Source organism: Panthera leo, chromosome A3 (genome assembly GCF_018350215.1).
Source record: "Panthera leo isolate Ple1 chromosome A3, P.leo_Ple1_pat1.1, whole genome shotgun sequence".
NCBI lineage: Eukaryota > Metazoa > Chordata > Mammalia > Carnivora > Felidae > Panthera > Panthera leo.
Window position 1 is genome coordinate 104,182,043 of NC_056681.1, and position 15,654 is coordinate 104,197,696.

The following is a 15,654-nucleotide window of genomic DNA, read 5'->3' on the forward strand; positions in this document are numbered from 1 at the left end:
AGCGCCTCGCCAAAGCGGCTCTGTCCCCCTCCGGGTGGGAGGTGGCGCCGGAGTGGGTCGCAGGAGTCAGGCTCCCGCCTCCAGCTCCGCACGCCCGCTGCGCGCTCTCCAGGTGGGGCAGGGCGGCGCCCGCGGCGCGCACCGGGGACCTGGGCGGGGACGGGGCGGGCGGTGACCAGGGCTCCTCCCTTTTCGACCCCGGGCTCCCTACTCTTAACCCGCGCGCGGGGGCGCCCGGGCCACTGGGTTCCGCAGAGCGAGCTAGCGGTCAGTGCAAAGCCGGAGCCGCGCGCGTCCAGACCCGAGGCCGACGCCAGCACGCCGGCATGGCCCCCGCAGCGGCGTCGGGTGGCAGTACCCTGCCCAGCGGCTTCGCGGTCTTCACCACCTTCCCGGACCTGCTCTTCATCTTAGAGTTTGTGAGTCGCCGGCGCGCCCGCGCCTGTGCTAGGGAAGGGGCGGAATGGTGGTGGCTGCGCGGGTCCCCGGAGCACCTGGGTAGCGAGGCCACAGTGAGGAAAAAGTCTCTCTCTTCCCACCTTCCAGTCGTTTGACCCCCTCTAGATAAGGGCAATGGGGTAAACAGTCCCCAGGACCTCGGTGGAAAAACCAAATTCCCAGGATGGGTCAGATGTTGGAAACAGGCCCCGGGTCCACTTGTAGCGCGCCCGTTCCAGAGCTGCGCTCCCAAACCGCTTCACAGGTGCCGCGCCGAGTATGCCCTTCCTGGAGGGCGACGTCCTTGTAGAAGCGTCCAGCTTTTCCCAGGGTTAGGATTTCGTTTAAAAAAAAAAAAAAAAATCAAAAGAAACCCGAGTACGTGTTACCAACCGAGGTTTGGAGATTGGGTTGGTGTCGTAGGAGGGGCAGAATCTGGATTATTCTCTTCTGGCTTTTGAAAGTTTCTGGCGAGTGACCGTACTTGCCACAACTTTGATCGGGGAAATAAACAGGCGTGGTTTGCTCCGCTGCAGTCGTTCTGCCCTGCGCGACGGGTGGGGGGAAGAGAGAGGGACTGGCCTTGAGCGGTCCTGTGCCTCGGCTGACCTTGAGCAGCGGGAACCCCGCTGCACCCGCGGCTGGCCGTTCCTTAAGCCCGAGCCGCACAGCCTCTGCCGCCGGCGGCTTCGGAGAGCGCTTCCTACTCTAGGCTTCTGGTAAAGTGATCACCCTGTGGGGAAGTTCCGACCGCCCTCAGCCTAACCTCCGCAGGGGCTGCGGCCCCTTACCTGGGAGAGGGCATGGTGTTTACTCTGTGGGTGTGGTGCGTTGAGGTCACAGAGACTCCTTCCCTGCACCCCAAACTCAGAAGTGGCCGCCCGGAAAGTTGGTCGAAAAAGAAACTGCCCACACCTGACTGTGTAAAAATAAAGGGGACCCCGGCTTCTGTCTGATTGGAGGCAGGAGGGTGTGAACAGCAAAGGGAGCAGGTTCTGGTCTCCGTGGAGATGGTGGAGGAAAGGGCCAAGGGGGCTGAGGTTCCCTGGGGCACCGTATCCTTGCCGTTGTGTGACTTGGGTTGAGCCCAAACCTGGATGTATCCAGAATGACTTCAAAACCTGGAGCTGGCCAGAATCAAGGAAGTGACATCTAGAAGGAACTCTGGACACCACTAAGCCCAGCCCTACCTACAATTTTCGGATAGGCCCAGAGGGGAGGGGCTTGCATCCACTGGAACATTCTTTTTCCAGATGGCTCATCTGAGTGCTTCTCCTCAGCAGTCAGCCTGTGCTTGCCGAACGCTGGATTTCTGAAAAGAGCATATAGACCTGCGGCTTGGGAATAAGTATTGGGTGGTTCCTTCAGAGGCTACTCTTTACAAAGGCAGGAGTTTCATAACCAAAAGAGATGAGGGCTGATGCTGAGGTGTGATGGGGCAAGAGAGGTTTTTAAGCAGCAAAAGGTCTCCTTAGTGTCTCTTACATTGCCCTCATGAGTGGCTGACTCTGCCTTTGTAGCTCTTCGAGGAACACTAAAACAAGAATCAGGAACGAGTGTGTTACTTGAGCTCCAGGCAGAAGACTGGGGCCCCATCCTCCTGCCGCCCTGACAAGAATGGGCTCAGGTGGCCGCAGGGGGTGGCAGGTGGGGGCGGAGGGGTGCTGGCCTCACCGAGGGGACAAGCCTCCCAATGCCTCCTCTTGGTATCACAGCTTAGGGGAAGGAGTGCTCCCGAGGGTAGGAACCGCCCAGCCAGGCAGAGCCAAACAGGGCGATCTGCTGGATGGGGACAGGAGGATACCCCACTGCCAAAACCCACCAAGTGAAAGTGGAAGGCTGGAGGTGGGAAATCTCAGAACCATGGATTAGTGGAAATTTACTCCTCCCGGGGCGGTTTTGTGACCTGACATAGTAGGGGCTTCTGGAAGAAATAATTCTTTCCTGCTTGGAACTTTCCTCTCGGCTGTCTGAGAAGTGATTTTTTTTTTTCTCCTCAACCCTTGCCCTGCTCCCTCACCTCCCTCCTTTCCCCCCAACTTCCTGAGAGACTGAGGGTGCCTCAGTGGTCTCTCTCAACCTCTATCCAAAAAGACACACAACCCAGTAAGAAAATGTGCAACACACTTGAATAGGCATTCCTCCGGAGAAGCTGTACAAACGGCCAAGGGGCGCATGGAAAGATGCTCAGCATCATTCATTATTAGGAAAATGAGATAAAAACCACAATGAGGTACAATTTCACATGAAATTATGGTGATTATTATTAAAAAAGAAAAAAGGAAATAGCAAGTGCTGGCCAGGATGTGAGGAAATTAGAACCCTCACACATTGCTGATGGAAATGTAACATGGCTCGTCTGCTTCTGGAAAACAGTTTGGTAGTTCCTGAAAAAAAAAAAAAAAATTACCATTTGACCCAGCAATTCCATGCCTAGGTTTTTAACCAAGATGATTAAAAGCTGGGACCTGAACAGGTACACGTACACGCATGTTCTTAGCAGCACTGTTCACAATAACCAACAGGTGGAAACAGCCCCAGTGCAATGGCTGGAGAGACAAATTGTGATATATCCATACAGTAGAGTATTATTCAACCATAGAATGGAACAAAAAATACTGATACATACTACAAAGGTGATCAACTTTGAAAACACTGCGCTAAGTAAAAGAAGCCAGACAGGAAAGGTCACGTATGCTTCCATTTATGTAAATATCCAGAATAGGTAAACCCATAGAGACAGAGCACAAACTGGTGGTTTTCCAGGGACTGAGATGAGAGGGTTAAGGGGCCAGGTTTCCTTTTGTGGTGGTGAAAATGTTTTGAAGTTAGAGGGGGTGGTTGCACAACGTGAGTATATTAAATGCCACTGAACTGGTCAATTTAAAATGGGTAATTTGGGGGCACCTGTCGGTTGGGGGTCTGACTTCATGTGGCTCAGGTCTTGATTTCAAGGTTCACAGGTTTGAGCCCCGCGTCGGGCTCTGTGCTGACAGCTCAGAGCCTGGAGCCTGCTTCGGATTCTGTGTCTCCCCCTCTCTCTGCCCCTCCCCTGCTCATGCTCTGTCTCTCTCGCTGTCAAAAACAATAAATTAATTAATATATATATATATATATATATATATATATATTAAAATGGTTGACTTTATGTTATGTAGACTTAAATTTTTTAAGAAACAAACGTCAAGAAATATTTCATATTACAGGAACGGCACCCATATAATTATCATTCCACTTTGTCAAATCTTAATAGTTGGCTTTATTTTCTTTTAGTATGAGGGAAATAAAGCTTTTCAGATGGCACCACGCCCACTGGAAACTCCACCATTATCTTCTCTTCCCTCCATCCTTGGGGCAATCTCGAGGCTAAATGGAGTAGTGTTCATTACCCCGGAGCAGGGTTTATTTAGACCTTCACTGCATACCTAACTATGGGCAGATTACACATGGCATTATTTTAAGTTTTCACTTTATGAAAATAGCAACACACACACACACACACACACAACATACACACACACACACACACACACACACACACATTACCTATCCCACTGCAGCAGGCTTTTCATACAAAGTTGTTTTGAGGCTTACACAGGTTGATACTGTTTATCCCGTCTGCTGTTCATGGACATTTTGCTATTTTCAATTTGTTGCTTTCTGCCGTTGCATTGCCAAGAACATTCTTGTATGTGCCTCTTTAGTTACCTGCTGGGGTTTTCTTCCCAAAGGGAGGGTTTGACCTCCTGGTTCATAGGGAATGCACCTCTTTTGTTTCCCCAGATGTCACCGCATCCCTGTCCAAAAAGGGTAATTCCAGTTTCCATACTCCAGAAGCAGAGGGACCTGGAGGCTGATGAAGCATAATTAAGCTCAGGTCCCTTCCAAGACCCTGCCTCATTTTGTATTCTTTAATAAAGAAGGGCCCCAAATTGTACAAGTTTGGAGCTAAACAAGCCCCCATTGTTCCTCATCCGTGCCACACTTGATAACATCAGAATTTGTAATTTTCAGCGAACCCAGTGGGTGTGAAATGCTTGGGTATGTATAAAATCTGTAGTCCTTTGAATTGATTAGTCATAGTTCACACACCCACGCCTGACCTCCCAATAGCTTGGGAGTCACAGATGCCAGCGTCCGAAGCGAACAGGGTGGAGCCCCACCCCCCTCCCAAGGCAAGGAAACTGCCCACAGGGACAGGGAAGGGTGGTGGCTCCGGCGAGGCACTGGTGGGGGTGTATGGCAACCTTACCCTGGCCCAGCACCCCCATCCCAGACCTCTGAACGCTGCAGGGTCATCGCAGGAAGTGGAAGGCAGATCCAGCTAGGTGGCGGGACCCCGCCTGTCCGAGCGCCAAGCACCCTCAGAGTCACACTGGCCGTACGGCTGTTGTATGCCACAGGGACACTGGTGTCCCCCTTATGGGCAGGCTCGGGGTGGGACGTCCCCTCTCCCAACACGGGAGCAAACCCAGGGCTTTGCTTCTGGCCTGATCCCCTGTCCCCACCCAAGGAGGATTTTTTCCTCTGGGGACCGCAGGCTGTTTCCTCTTCCTCCTCTTCTCTTCTAAGCCAGGGCCTTGGTGACACTTGGTCCACCATTCACAGAACAAAGGTTAACATAGGATGCTTTTTGTCTCAGCTCTGGCCAGGGCCGGAGGAAACTTCTCTTACAAAGTGCCAGGAGAGATAACAGCCGCCCCCCCTCCCCGCCCTTTCAGAACTTGTAAAGGAAATGCCAGAAAACAGGTTATGAAACCTTTAACTCGGCTCCCTCCTCCCCAGCCTATAAAAGAGGAGAAACTGCTGACAGAATGGCTGGGAATGAAGAGAGACTTGGGGAGCGCAGACAAGTAGGGTCAACTGCTGAGAGCCACCGCTCCTGGGGTGCACCTTGTGGGGTGGGGCACGCGGGTGGGGCTTGTCATTGTGATTCTTCCAGTGAACCGGACACAGTAAAATGAGGCCGTTTCCCTGACCCAAAGTGACTGGGGACTTTCATTATTTGAGAGTGACCAGACAAGTCCGGAGACCTGCCCTAGATTTTCACCTGCCTGGGAACAGCGGCCCTACAGAGCCGGGATTGGGCGGTGCGGGTGGGGTGGGAGCAGGATGGGAAAGCAGTTTTCTGGTGGGTGGTCCACCTTCTGGTTACGTGGAGAAGACAGCATGAGCACTCACAGGAGATAAGAGATGTAGAATCACAGAAACCTAATTTGTCGGAGCTGGGAGGAGACTGAGGCTGGGCGAGCCGGACTGGGAGGTGGGGGAGGGGGGGGGGAGGGGGGTGCGCAGCTTACCCTGGTAACTCAGTCTCCAGGGTGGCACTTCTTGTAGTGACAGCAAGTCACATCCAGGTTTCTGCGTTCACCCAAACACCCACGAGGAAGTTTTGCCTGCAGCAGAAAGGATCGTGAAAGGGCGGCCCTGTCCATCTGGCAGCCCTGGGCAGGCCTGGTTCCCTTCTTCCCTTCTCTCCCCCAGAGAGTGAAGGGGCAGCTCAGAGCCACTGGGGAGCTCACAGCCCCTGGGTCTGCTTGTCACAAATACATCCTGAAGGATCTGGGTCACTAGGTCGAGGCTGGACCCAAGAATCTGCATTTCATAAGCCATTGATTCAGCAAGGTTTGGAGGGGCAGTCGGTAAGCCAGCCCACCCCCTCGATGTTTTCACGTCGAGGACAAGGTAGTGGAGACAGTTCTCAGTGAGAGGCTGGGGCAGGGAGCCAGGTGCCCTAAATATTCTCCTCGGTTCAAGGCAGGCACCCCCTATGCTCCTGTGGAAAGTTCCCTGCTGCCCCAGGCAGGGACCTCTTCTATAGTCACCAGGCAGTGGGGGCTGACCCTGCTGGCTAGCTCAGGACAACGGCTGAGCGTGGCCTTCACTGGCTGTGCCCACTGAGCCTGGCCCTGTGTCCTTGTTTCGCGTTGGGGGCCCCTCTCTGTAGCTGTTTAGAAGTGGGTAAGGATATTGCTTTTCTCCTTTCCTCCTCTCTACAGGGAGGGGAAGAATTATAGGTAGAGGGGTTTGTTCTTGGAGTTGAGAAGTGACTTTTCTGGTTTTTCAAGAACCAGAGGACCAGAGGACTGCTTTGATCAGGAGAAAGTGACTTTGAGCTGTTCTCTGGAAACTGCCTAACGTGATGATGGGGCTCAGCCCCCACGTGGTCACGCATATGCCATCACAACCACGCTACGCTGAAAAAGGTTGCTTTCTATAGGTCGTTCCCCAGCTTGATGCAGATGGGGTCATACCCAGAGTGATGTGAGGCATCCTCTCTCTCTCTGAGTGCTTTCGGGAGAGAGTGGGAGGATCCCAGACACCACTGCAGGGGAGAGGGAGAGCTCTCACCGGGTCACTCAAGGTGGGCCAGGGACAAAAGCTGACTATTTGCACCTACACCTGCCGTGCCCTGCAAAGTTTGTGTGTCGGGGGCGGGGGGAGTGCCTTGTGCTGCCAGCCTAAGCCGGTTCCGCACAGCCTTTGGAATGGCTTGGCTTTGCTCTGGGCTTAGGCACAGCCTCAGGGAAGGGCTGTGGGTGGGGCAGGGGGCTGGGGATTGGACCACACGGGGCCTGCCTTGAGGTGGGATGGGGCCACCCAGTGGAGATCTGCATCCGGCTAGGGGGCTAAGTCCCAATGGACTCATCGTTGAACCCCACCTCCACCCCCAACACAAGCCTGTCTGGGGCTTCCTTCTGGGCTCTCAAGTTGCGGTCCCTGGACATAGTGGACATAGTGGTTTGGACCAAAGGCCACCAGAGAGGGGCACTAAAATATTCCAGCAGGTGTTCTCTTGCGGTGCTGATGGATGTGAGGACAGTGAGCGAGTGAGTGAGTGAGTGAATGAGCGACACCCCTAGACCCTAAAGCACTAATGCCATGGACAAGTATAGACTGACCCCTCACAGGCTTCAGATTATTCCTGGGGTCCTGGAGCAGGTTCCTGGTACTCTCTGCATTGTGGGGCCTCGACTTACCTTCTACATTCTGGTGGAAAGGTTTAGCTCCTAGTTGGCTCCTGCTGGACACCAGCCGCATGATTATTTTCCAGGGTCATGTACGGGCATTGGTTTTCCGCCATGCTTAGCCCCAGGCTCTCTACCACTCCCACCTCATTAATAGCTAATGTTCTGCCCACATCGGGGCAAAACAACTCCCTAAGGCCTGAGAAAAATATGTAGGAGGTAAAAGAAAAGCCTTGTGGTGAGCCATCACACATTGATATGCACGGGCAGTGGGAAGAGGCACGGCCAGGCTCAGCTGACCTGAAATTCCACACCATAGCCCCGGATTCCTGTTAGAATAATGCAGTTGGGCTGGGAGGGAAGGGGCAGGAAGAGGGGAAGGGGGGAGAGAGGAGAAGGATATCCCTAAAACTCCTGGATCCAGCTTTGAAGAAGGCCTAAAGAGAACCCAGAATCCAGGCTTTAAGGGGCGAGGGGGGCAGGGCGCAGGTAGACAGTCCAGGAAAGGAGCAAATGGGGAAGGAAGTGAAAGCTGGCATGGTTGTACCTGTTAGTAGGGGTCGGCGGGGGGGGGGGGGGGGGGGGGGGTGTTGTGCAGGTCATGACAAACATCCTGTTGATGGACCCGGGGATGAGAACCACAGGCCTGTGCCTGCAGAAGAGAGTGATGTCCTTCAGCGTTCTGACCTTTTGCTTGTTTTTTGGTCTTAAACACAAACCTTGGTATTCTTTTCCTCTGAAAGAACAGAGCCCATTGAGCAGGCGGAGGAGTGGGGGAGGGGAAGCCTGCTTCCAGAAGCCACCTCCTTTGCAATTCTCTCTGGACCCAGGGCAGCTGGGAGGGAGCAGGGTGAAGGCTAATGGGCTAGTCTCCTATCATTCTGTTGCTGTTTCCAAAGGGATCCTAGACATGGTGGGTGGGCGGGATTTCATGGTAACCTGCTTGTGGGTGGGCTTGGGTAACTGCCCTAGGCTCCCCAGCCAGCCTGTCAGAGCTGGTACTCAGCAGCTGTGGGGATGTGAGCCTGTGACTGCGCCTCAGTTTCTGCATCAGTAAAATGGGGATATAACAGCACCTACCTCAAGGATTGATGTGAGGAGTGTTATGCACAAAGCTCTTAAGATAACATGATGCACGTAGTAACTGCTGAATAGCTATTAAGTACAACTCTTACTAATTTTCTAATGACTCAAACACCTGCTCTGAGAGCAACTAGCCAATCCCTGCTAAAATAACTGCACGGTGGGGACCATAAGACCCATCCCACGCCACCTTTTGCCTTCGATGCCCTTCTCGGGCAGTGTAGAGGCAGAGGGTGCGTGAGATTTGGAAGTGGGTGGGGCTGTTGAGGGCCCACTTGCCGTGTCTCTGGGGTCATCAAGTACTGCGTAGACACCACCCTCTGTAGGGCCCTCCTAGCAGCGTGATTATTTCTGGCTCCCCTGCTCAGAGCTGCCCCTGGCCAGCCTGATGGGGTGGCCCGGGGGACGGGAGGCCCCGGCAGTCCTGCCCTGCCTTCTGCCTCAGAGGCGGGGGATATCTTAAGCCTCTCTCATGTACCACCCTGCCAGCTTGGTGCCAGCTTTGTGACTTCTCAGTGCCACACACATTGCTGCGTCTGCCCAAGGGGAAGGAGCCAATTACCAGTGAGCCTGGGATTAAGCCTTCCAAAAATGATTTGTCTTCAGTGTCAGTGTATCACCATTTGGAAGGGTATTGGTTCAGGAAGAGGGCAGCCTCTGGCACAAAAGTGTGCCCTCACCTCCCCAAGCCTCCATCCTGCCCTGTGGCTGGTGATAAGCCGAGCACAGGTGGGTGGAGGGGACTGGCAGGAAGGATTCCACCTTGCTTTTGTGTCCTAGGACTCTTTCCAGAACCAGCCCGTAGTCCTCCACTGGTCTCCATTCGAGGTCTTCCTTTAGTGCAGATGGCATGGTGGGACTAAGTCCTCTATCCTTCAGGCCTGGGCTTTCCTCATACCTCCACCAGGGGTGCCCACCCTGAGAGCACCCCGATCCTGCCATATGGCACCTGTATTGCAGGCCATTGCTTAGGGTACGTCTCCCGCCTGGACCCTAAGTCCGGCCATGTTCCCAGCACAAACTGTGCACCCCGAAGCATTTGTCGTTAGCCTGCATTGGTAGGACAGGGGCTAACTTCTCGCCTCCCACCTGGCTAATATTTATGAATCACAAGAGGAGTCAAGGACAGATGGAAGGTGAAACTGACAGTTACCACCCATTCCCAAGGGCAGATGGAAGGTGAAACTGACAGTTACCACCCATTCCCAAGGGGAGATGGAAGGTGAAACTGACAGTTACCACCGATTCCCAAGAAAGAACCCCCAGGACCCTGAAAAGAAGCCCCGGGCCCTGTAGGTGGCCGGTTCCTTCTCCCTGCCCTGCATAATCCACACCTGCTTTATTCGGTGGCTCACCAAATTGCTATCCTCCTTGGTGATTCCCATTAGTTCCTTTTGTTTTTCTTGCACTGAAGCCACTCCCGTCTGGTCTAGTAGTTGGCATGGATTTGCTGCTCTTTTACAGGTAGCTTGCTGGTACTTTTCATGGAATCTCCTAGCTTCTGTTTATCCCGCTGGGTAAAGCCCCTGGGTGTAGGTGTGGTTAGGAAACTTTTCCGTTCACATGAGGACAAGCTTATCTGAAAGCCCCTAGCTTTGTGGACCCAAGAGAACTTTTCATTCATTCAGGAATGAGTGACTGTCCTCCGCATAGGGAAGGAGGTAGCATTAATCAGTGAGCAGTGGCCAGTGCCTGAAGTACAGGGGTAATGGGTACTGTGGAAGAGATCTCCCCGGGACTTGAGAGAAGTGGGACCGAAGGCCTGGACAGGGGCCTTTTCTCAGTCCACACCCACCATGTTAATGTCGACGGCAGACCTGAACTCACCCCCATCCCCTTGAATCTCAAGTCTCTATCTCCCTCTTCACAAACCGACTCCAGGCCCCCTGAGTCCTGGCCTTACCTCCAGATTAGACAAAAGGACACCATCTAAGCCTGCCTTGGGAGGGATAATGGCACGATGTGTCCCTCTGGAAGGATGAGCCTGCTGATGAAGGGGCCAGGAGGGCACAGCAACTTGCACTAGTAAACTGAGTCAGGTGGCCTCAACACCACTCCCAGTGTTTGCCTTGGGAGTAGCCTCAGAGGTCAGATTCCCCATAAGCTGCCTTGACAGTTGACAGAGGGGGGCAGGGGTCTGCACATGGAAAACTTTCTGATCCCTCCCCCCAGACACCTCCTTATAGGGTAAGAATAAGGGATCTGTTCAAATTGCTGGGCTCTATCCCTCTCCCAAGCAGAGGTGTTGAGCTGGTCACCCTCACTGGGGTCCCGATACTTTTGCCAGGACCTGACTCTGCCCCTGGCGGACCAGAGCCGCTCCAGTGGAGCCTGGCAGCAAGACTGGAAGGGAGGGATGGACTCTGTTTTTAGTGCATGTCTTTGGATAAGGTCTACCTCCGTAGGTGTACCCGCCTCGGTGCTTACTGGCCACGGTCAGGGGCACTCAGCATCTGTTACATGCGTGAATGAACAAATAAATGAGTGGGTGAGCAAGGGAGCAAGCGAAGGGAGCTTTTCCTTCGACTTGCTGGGAGCCGAGTTCCTCTCCACCAGGCAGGTGGGGCTCACACAAGAACCAGAGAAGCTGGCATAAGCCCCACATGTGTGCCTCTGGCCATCTTGTCTCCATAGGAAAAGAGTCCCCCCATCTTCCTCTCAGACCTGTTTTCTGAGGAGCCAAGGGAAGTATGGGAAAGGCTTCAGGGTCTTGGGGTTTTGGTCTTTCCCTCTGGCCTCCCTCTGCGCACTCTCCTACCACCTGGTGCTTCTGTCCCCTTGACTTCCCCTTGCTGCCACTCCCCTGCTCTCCAACAGCTCATCCATAACCAGCCTGTACACACACTCACACCCGCATGCACACACACACACACACACACACACACACACACACAAATACCCTCTGCTCTAACTCACAGAATGATGAATCTTTTTAGCCACCTAACCCTAGAGCTGGTTGAGTCTCACCTCCAGCACAGTTACTGTACTGGTCAGACCACCTACACAACATGTCTGTCTGGCATTGCAATAACCCCTGACTACTGAAATAGTCCAGTCGAGTATGGACCTTTCCAGAAACACAAACTGACGTTACTTTCCGGCCTGTTGGCCAAAGTGCTCGGAGCTCACAGCAGCTGGGACCCGTCTCCTCTGGTGTGGCCATCTTTCCTTTGCCTTCCTGGGGAGATGATTTGTGACCGCCTGACCAAAGTGGTAAGACAGCTTAGTGTTAGGTGCACAGTCTGTGTTCGGTAATAAGTTTCCTCTCCTCCTCAAGAGTTTGAATTACAAACTCCTGTTCAGATGTGCCTTCAGGGCACACACACCATGCCCTCAGAGCCATTGGGAATTCCGATGCGGGGCCCCAAGGCGTATGTGTGTATGTGGAAAGCCCTGAATGGGAAGTCCTCTTTAGTTCACGCCTTGACTTGTTACTGGAAAAGCGTCTGCTGGTGAAGACCCTGACAAAGCAAAATATCCAGAAAAATATCCAGAGAATTTGAGCAATTCTTCTGAGTTGACTTCGGTTATCCCAGTTGTGCAGCAGAAACACTGCACAATGGTGGATGCAGAACTCTTTCATCCCTGGTCAAGCAATGGAAACACCACACGAATCTCAAGAATGTGCTGGAGGATTCCTTTCCCCCCCTTTGGAACCAAGGCTCATTGTTTGAAGGAAGGCTCTCTCATATTTTAATGTCCTTTGTGTTTCCTTCCACAAAGGCAGACACATTTTTCTCAACTTCCGATTTCTAGAAGATCACCAGTTTTTCTCTTTTTAATGGTTTTGGAGTTATTTTATTTTATTTTTACTTGTGCGAGAGAGAGAGAGAGAGAGAGAGAGTGCACAAGAGGGGCAGAGGGCAAGAGAGACGGATCCCGAGCAAGCTCCACATTCAGCACTGAGCCCGACATAGGGCTCGATCCCACGACCCTGGGATCATGACCTGAGCAGAAATCAAGAGTCAGATGCTCAACTGACTGAGCTACCCCAGGCACCTCTGAAGTTATTATTAAATTCTGGGTCCCAGGAGGGTTTGGAGTGGATAATTGTGCATGTTGAGATCCTAGACCCACTGGAATTTTCACATGGTGACAGACGAGGCTTTGCCTCATCATATGGCAGTTGAGACAGCGAGCGCTCAGACTGCCTACCATCTTTCAGGCACTCCACAGACATAACCCCATTTCACCCCGATCCCATGAGGTGGGCGCTGTTGTTATCACTATTTTTCAAGTAGGGAACAGAGAGGTTAAGTAACTTGCCCAGAGACAACAGACCATCCCGTTGTAAAGTGGCAGAGCTGAGACTGAAACTTGGTAACTCAGTCTCTGAAGTCTATACCCTTAACCATGCTAGCCTGCTAATCCTGTGGATTAATTCCGAAAGAAAAATTGAGAAGCTTCTCTGAGTTTACACAAGAGCTCCCCTGAAGACTGTCTCCTGAGGAAATTTTTTTCCACAAAAATCATTGGATTGGGCAGGCCACGATTTATAAACTCGTTTAAGTCTTTGAAGTTTTTTGGTCTGGTTTTTTATATCACCCCTGGTTCTTAGGGAACCTCGACCCTGCTCAGCATCTAAAACTGGACTGAATTAAAAACAGGCGGTTTCCAGTCCGGAAACAGCAGGGGTAGGGGCCTCAGATCTCCAGCACATTCCCATTCACAGATACATCTGCCTGACACCCAAGGACCAGCTAATCTCATATTCAAGGCAAGACAGGGATTGAAGCTTGAGGAGAGGGGAGGTAAGGGAGCTTTGCCCCTGGGCTCCCAGAGCCCAGTCAGGAACTGGAGAGGTGTCTCCACTGGCACCACGGGACAGCCGAGCTGGGCACTGGAGACAGGAGCCAGCTGGTATTCTGTTTGATAGGAATTACCAGAACATAATCTAACGGCTTGTGTTGTGGAAATGTGTTCTAAGGCTTTTGGCAAACAGCCTGGGACGTCTGTTCCATGTGCTATAACTCTCCTTCTCTCCACTTGAGAGTCAAACCCTGGGCATTACTGTGTTTTCAGGTTGTCCCAGGCAATTCTCGTGTAGAGTGAGGATTGCAAACCGTGTGCGTTAGCCCAGACCCACCCCCATTTTCCAACATGGGGATCGGGACCCCACAGAGAGAGCTCAATGTAGATGACTCCCGGGCCGCCCAACTTAGAGACCGTTTTCTGCCACCACCTTAGCCAGCTGCACCATCTCAGTTATGGAAGACGGTGACCTGGGTGTAGGCGGAGGGTGGTGGGAAGTCCAGCCTGTTGACAGAGACGAATGGAAACTGGGGTCATGCCTCCACTTGTGTTTCAAAATGACTGCTTCTCGGCATTGGGAGCTGGGAGCTGGGAGCTGCTTGGAGTTTTCTTTACAAAGGGAAATGCTTGAACCCTCACCTACCCCTTTCTCTTGACAAATATTTGGCCAGTGGGGTCCTGAGGCCAGGATGGGGTGGACTGCTCCCTGCCCAGGATGCCTTATCTCCCCGGGTGTGGGTGCTCTGCTTGTTCTCTCTGTTTGCTCTCTGCACACTTAGTAGGTGAAGTGGGGCGGGCACTGGCTTTGCCCCATGATTCACACTGAACCCCAGCTTTCCACGCAATGGGGCCTTAAAGGCCTTCACCCTGGCCTGGCAATCAGTTCTGTCTTGAGCCTCACCTCCTCTTGAGCCCCATCTCCAGCCACTCTCCCCTCTCATTGCCTACCTTATGCCCAGCTCCCTGGTTTTCTGAAGCCCTCACTGCTGCTTCAGCATTCTCTGGACTTGGCATATTAATATTATATTATATTATATTATATTATATTATATTATATATTTATTATTTATACTATATTATATTATATATTTATATTATATATTTATTATTTATATTATGTTATTTATATTATATTATATATTTATTATTTATATTATATTATATATTTATATTATATTATATTATATATTTATTACTTATATTATATTATATTATATTATATTATATTATAATCTTTCCTCCCTCCAGAAAGCCACTCCTTGTTGACCCTTAGGCCCAGTTAACCAGCTAGTCTACTTCCCCCTGCAAGACTCGATTGAGGCCCTGCACCAGTCCAAGCCGCTTTGCCCACTCAGGGCTGGCTGCCACCCTGCACTGTAAACTGGCTGCCTCCGCCTCTGTCTCTGAGGGCTGTTGGCCTCCGGGGTGAGCAGTGTCTCACCCCCGCTGCGGCTGGGCACAGCGCCAGAAGCTTCGCACTCACACCCGCAGTGCCGGCCAGTGTGCCCCAGCCTGCAGTGGGGAGACACAGCGGCAAACTGCCATTTGCAGACAAGGAAGCCGAGGCCCAAGAGACTGGCTCCTGCTGCGGCCTCCGCCAGCGGCTTGGGAGGAGCGCCCCATCAGCGCGAGCGAGCGAGCGAGCCGCTGGCGGAGCAAACGTGGCGGGGTGCAGGGTGCAGGGTGCGGGCGCTGCGGGGCGCTGGCCTTGGCCGGCCGAGAGGAGCCTCCATGCATGCGCAGCTGTTGGCTTCCCACGGGCCCCCGCAACGGACTTCTCATGAGAGTGGAGCCCGTTTCCACAGACGTGCCGCTGGGAATAGACACCCTCCTCGGCTCAGCCTCATCTTTTTCCACTTACCCCTCCTCATCTTTTTCCACTTACCCCTTCTGTCCTCGCGATTGTTCTGCCTCCCCCACCCTCCCAGCTTGTGGCCCCTTCCTGCAGCTGCGGCCCCACCTTTCTCACCCCCCCCCCACCGCGCCCCGGGTACCCCAAGGGGCAGGGCTGTGAGGGGTGCAGGACAGGCCCCTACCAGTCTTCTGCCCCCCCCGCCCCCCGGGTTCTAATCACTTCATCCGTGCTGTGAGGATCTTACCTTCACATGATGTGTGACTTAAAATACATTCCAGGGACAGGCAGGACCGCCGCATGCTTGCTTTAGGAACCTCCCTGCGAATCAGTGGTTCCTCAGCTGTTTGCGGCTTGGAGGCTCCAGAGAAATGGAACACATTCACATTCATTCACCCCCAAATGGTGGGGGTCAGAACGGGCCCGTGGGACGTGCTGTGATGGTGGAGACATTTTCTAAAGGTGCCCTTGAGAGAGTATTGCTCGCCTTGAAAGACATTATGCTAAAGGAAAGAAGCCAGTTGCAAAAGCCCATCTTTTATTATATGATTCAACTCATGT

The 15,654-nt window shown here is 52.8% G+C and overlaps 1 protein-coding gene and 1 long non-coding RNA gene across 2 annotated transcripts in view; one reads left to right on the top strand and one right to left on the bottom strand.

The window, feature by feature from the left end:
* MAL (mal, T cell differentiation protein) overlaps window positions 1-15,654 on the top strand; it is a 25,764-nt gene continuing 10,110 nt past the window's right edge. Inside the window, exon 1 of the mRNA XM_042933084.1 lies at window positions 1-419. Coding sequence (XP_042789018.1) covers window positions 327-419 — 93 coding nt within the window. The 5' untranslated portion in view covers window positions 1-326. The remainder of the gene's footprint in view (window positions 420-15,654) is intronic.
* Window positions 3,710-5,133, bottom strand: LOC122216355. Its single transcript, XR_006200852.1, has 3 exons — window positions 4,691-5,133; window positions 3,985-4,291; window positions 3,710-3,867 (listed from the first exon to the last, which is right to left on the bottom strand). It is a non-coding gene; the product is annotated as an uncharacterized LOC122216355 (long non-coding RNA).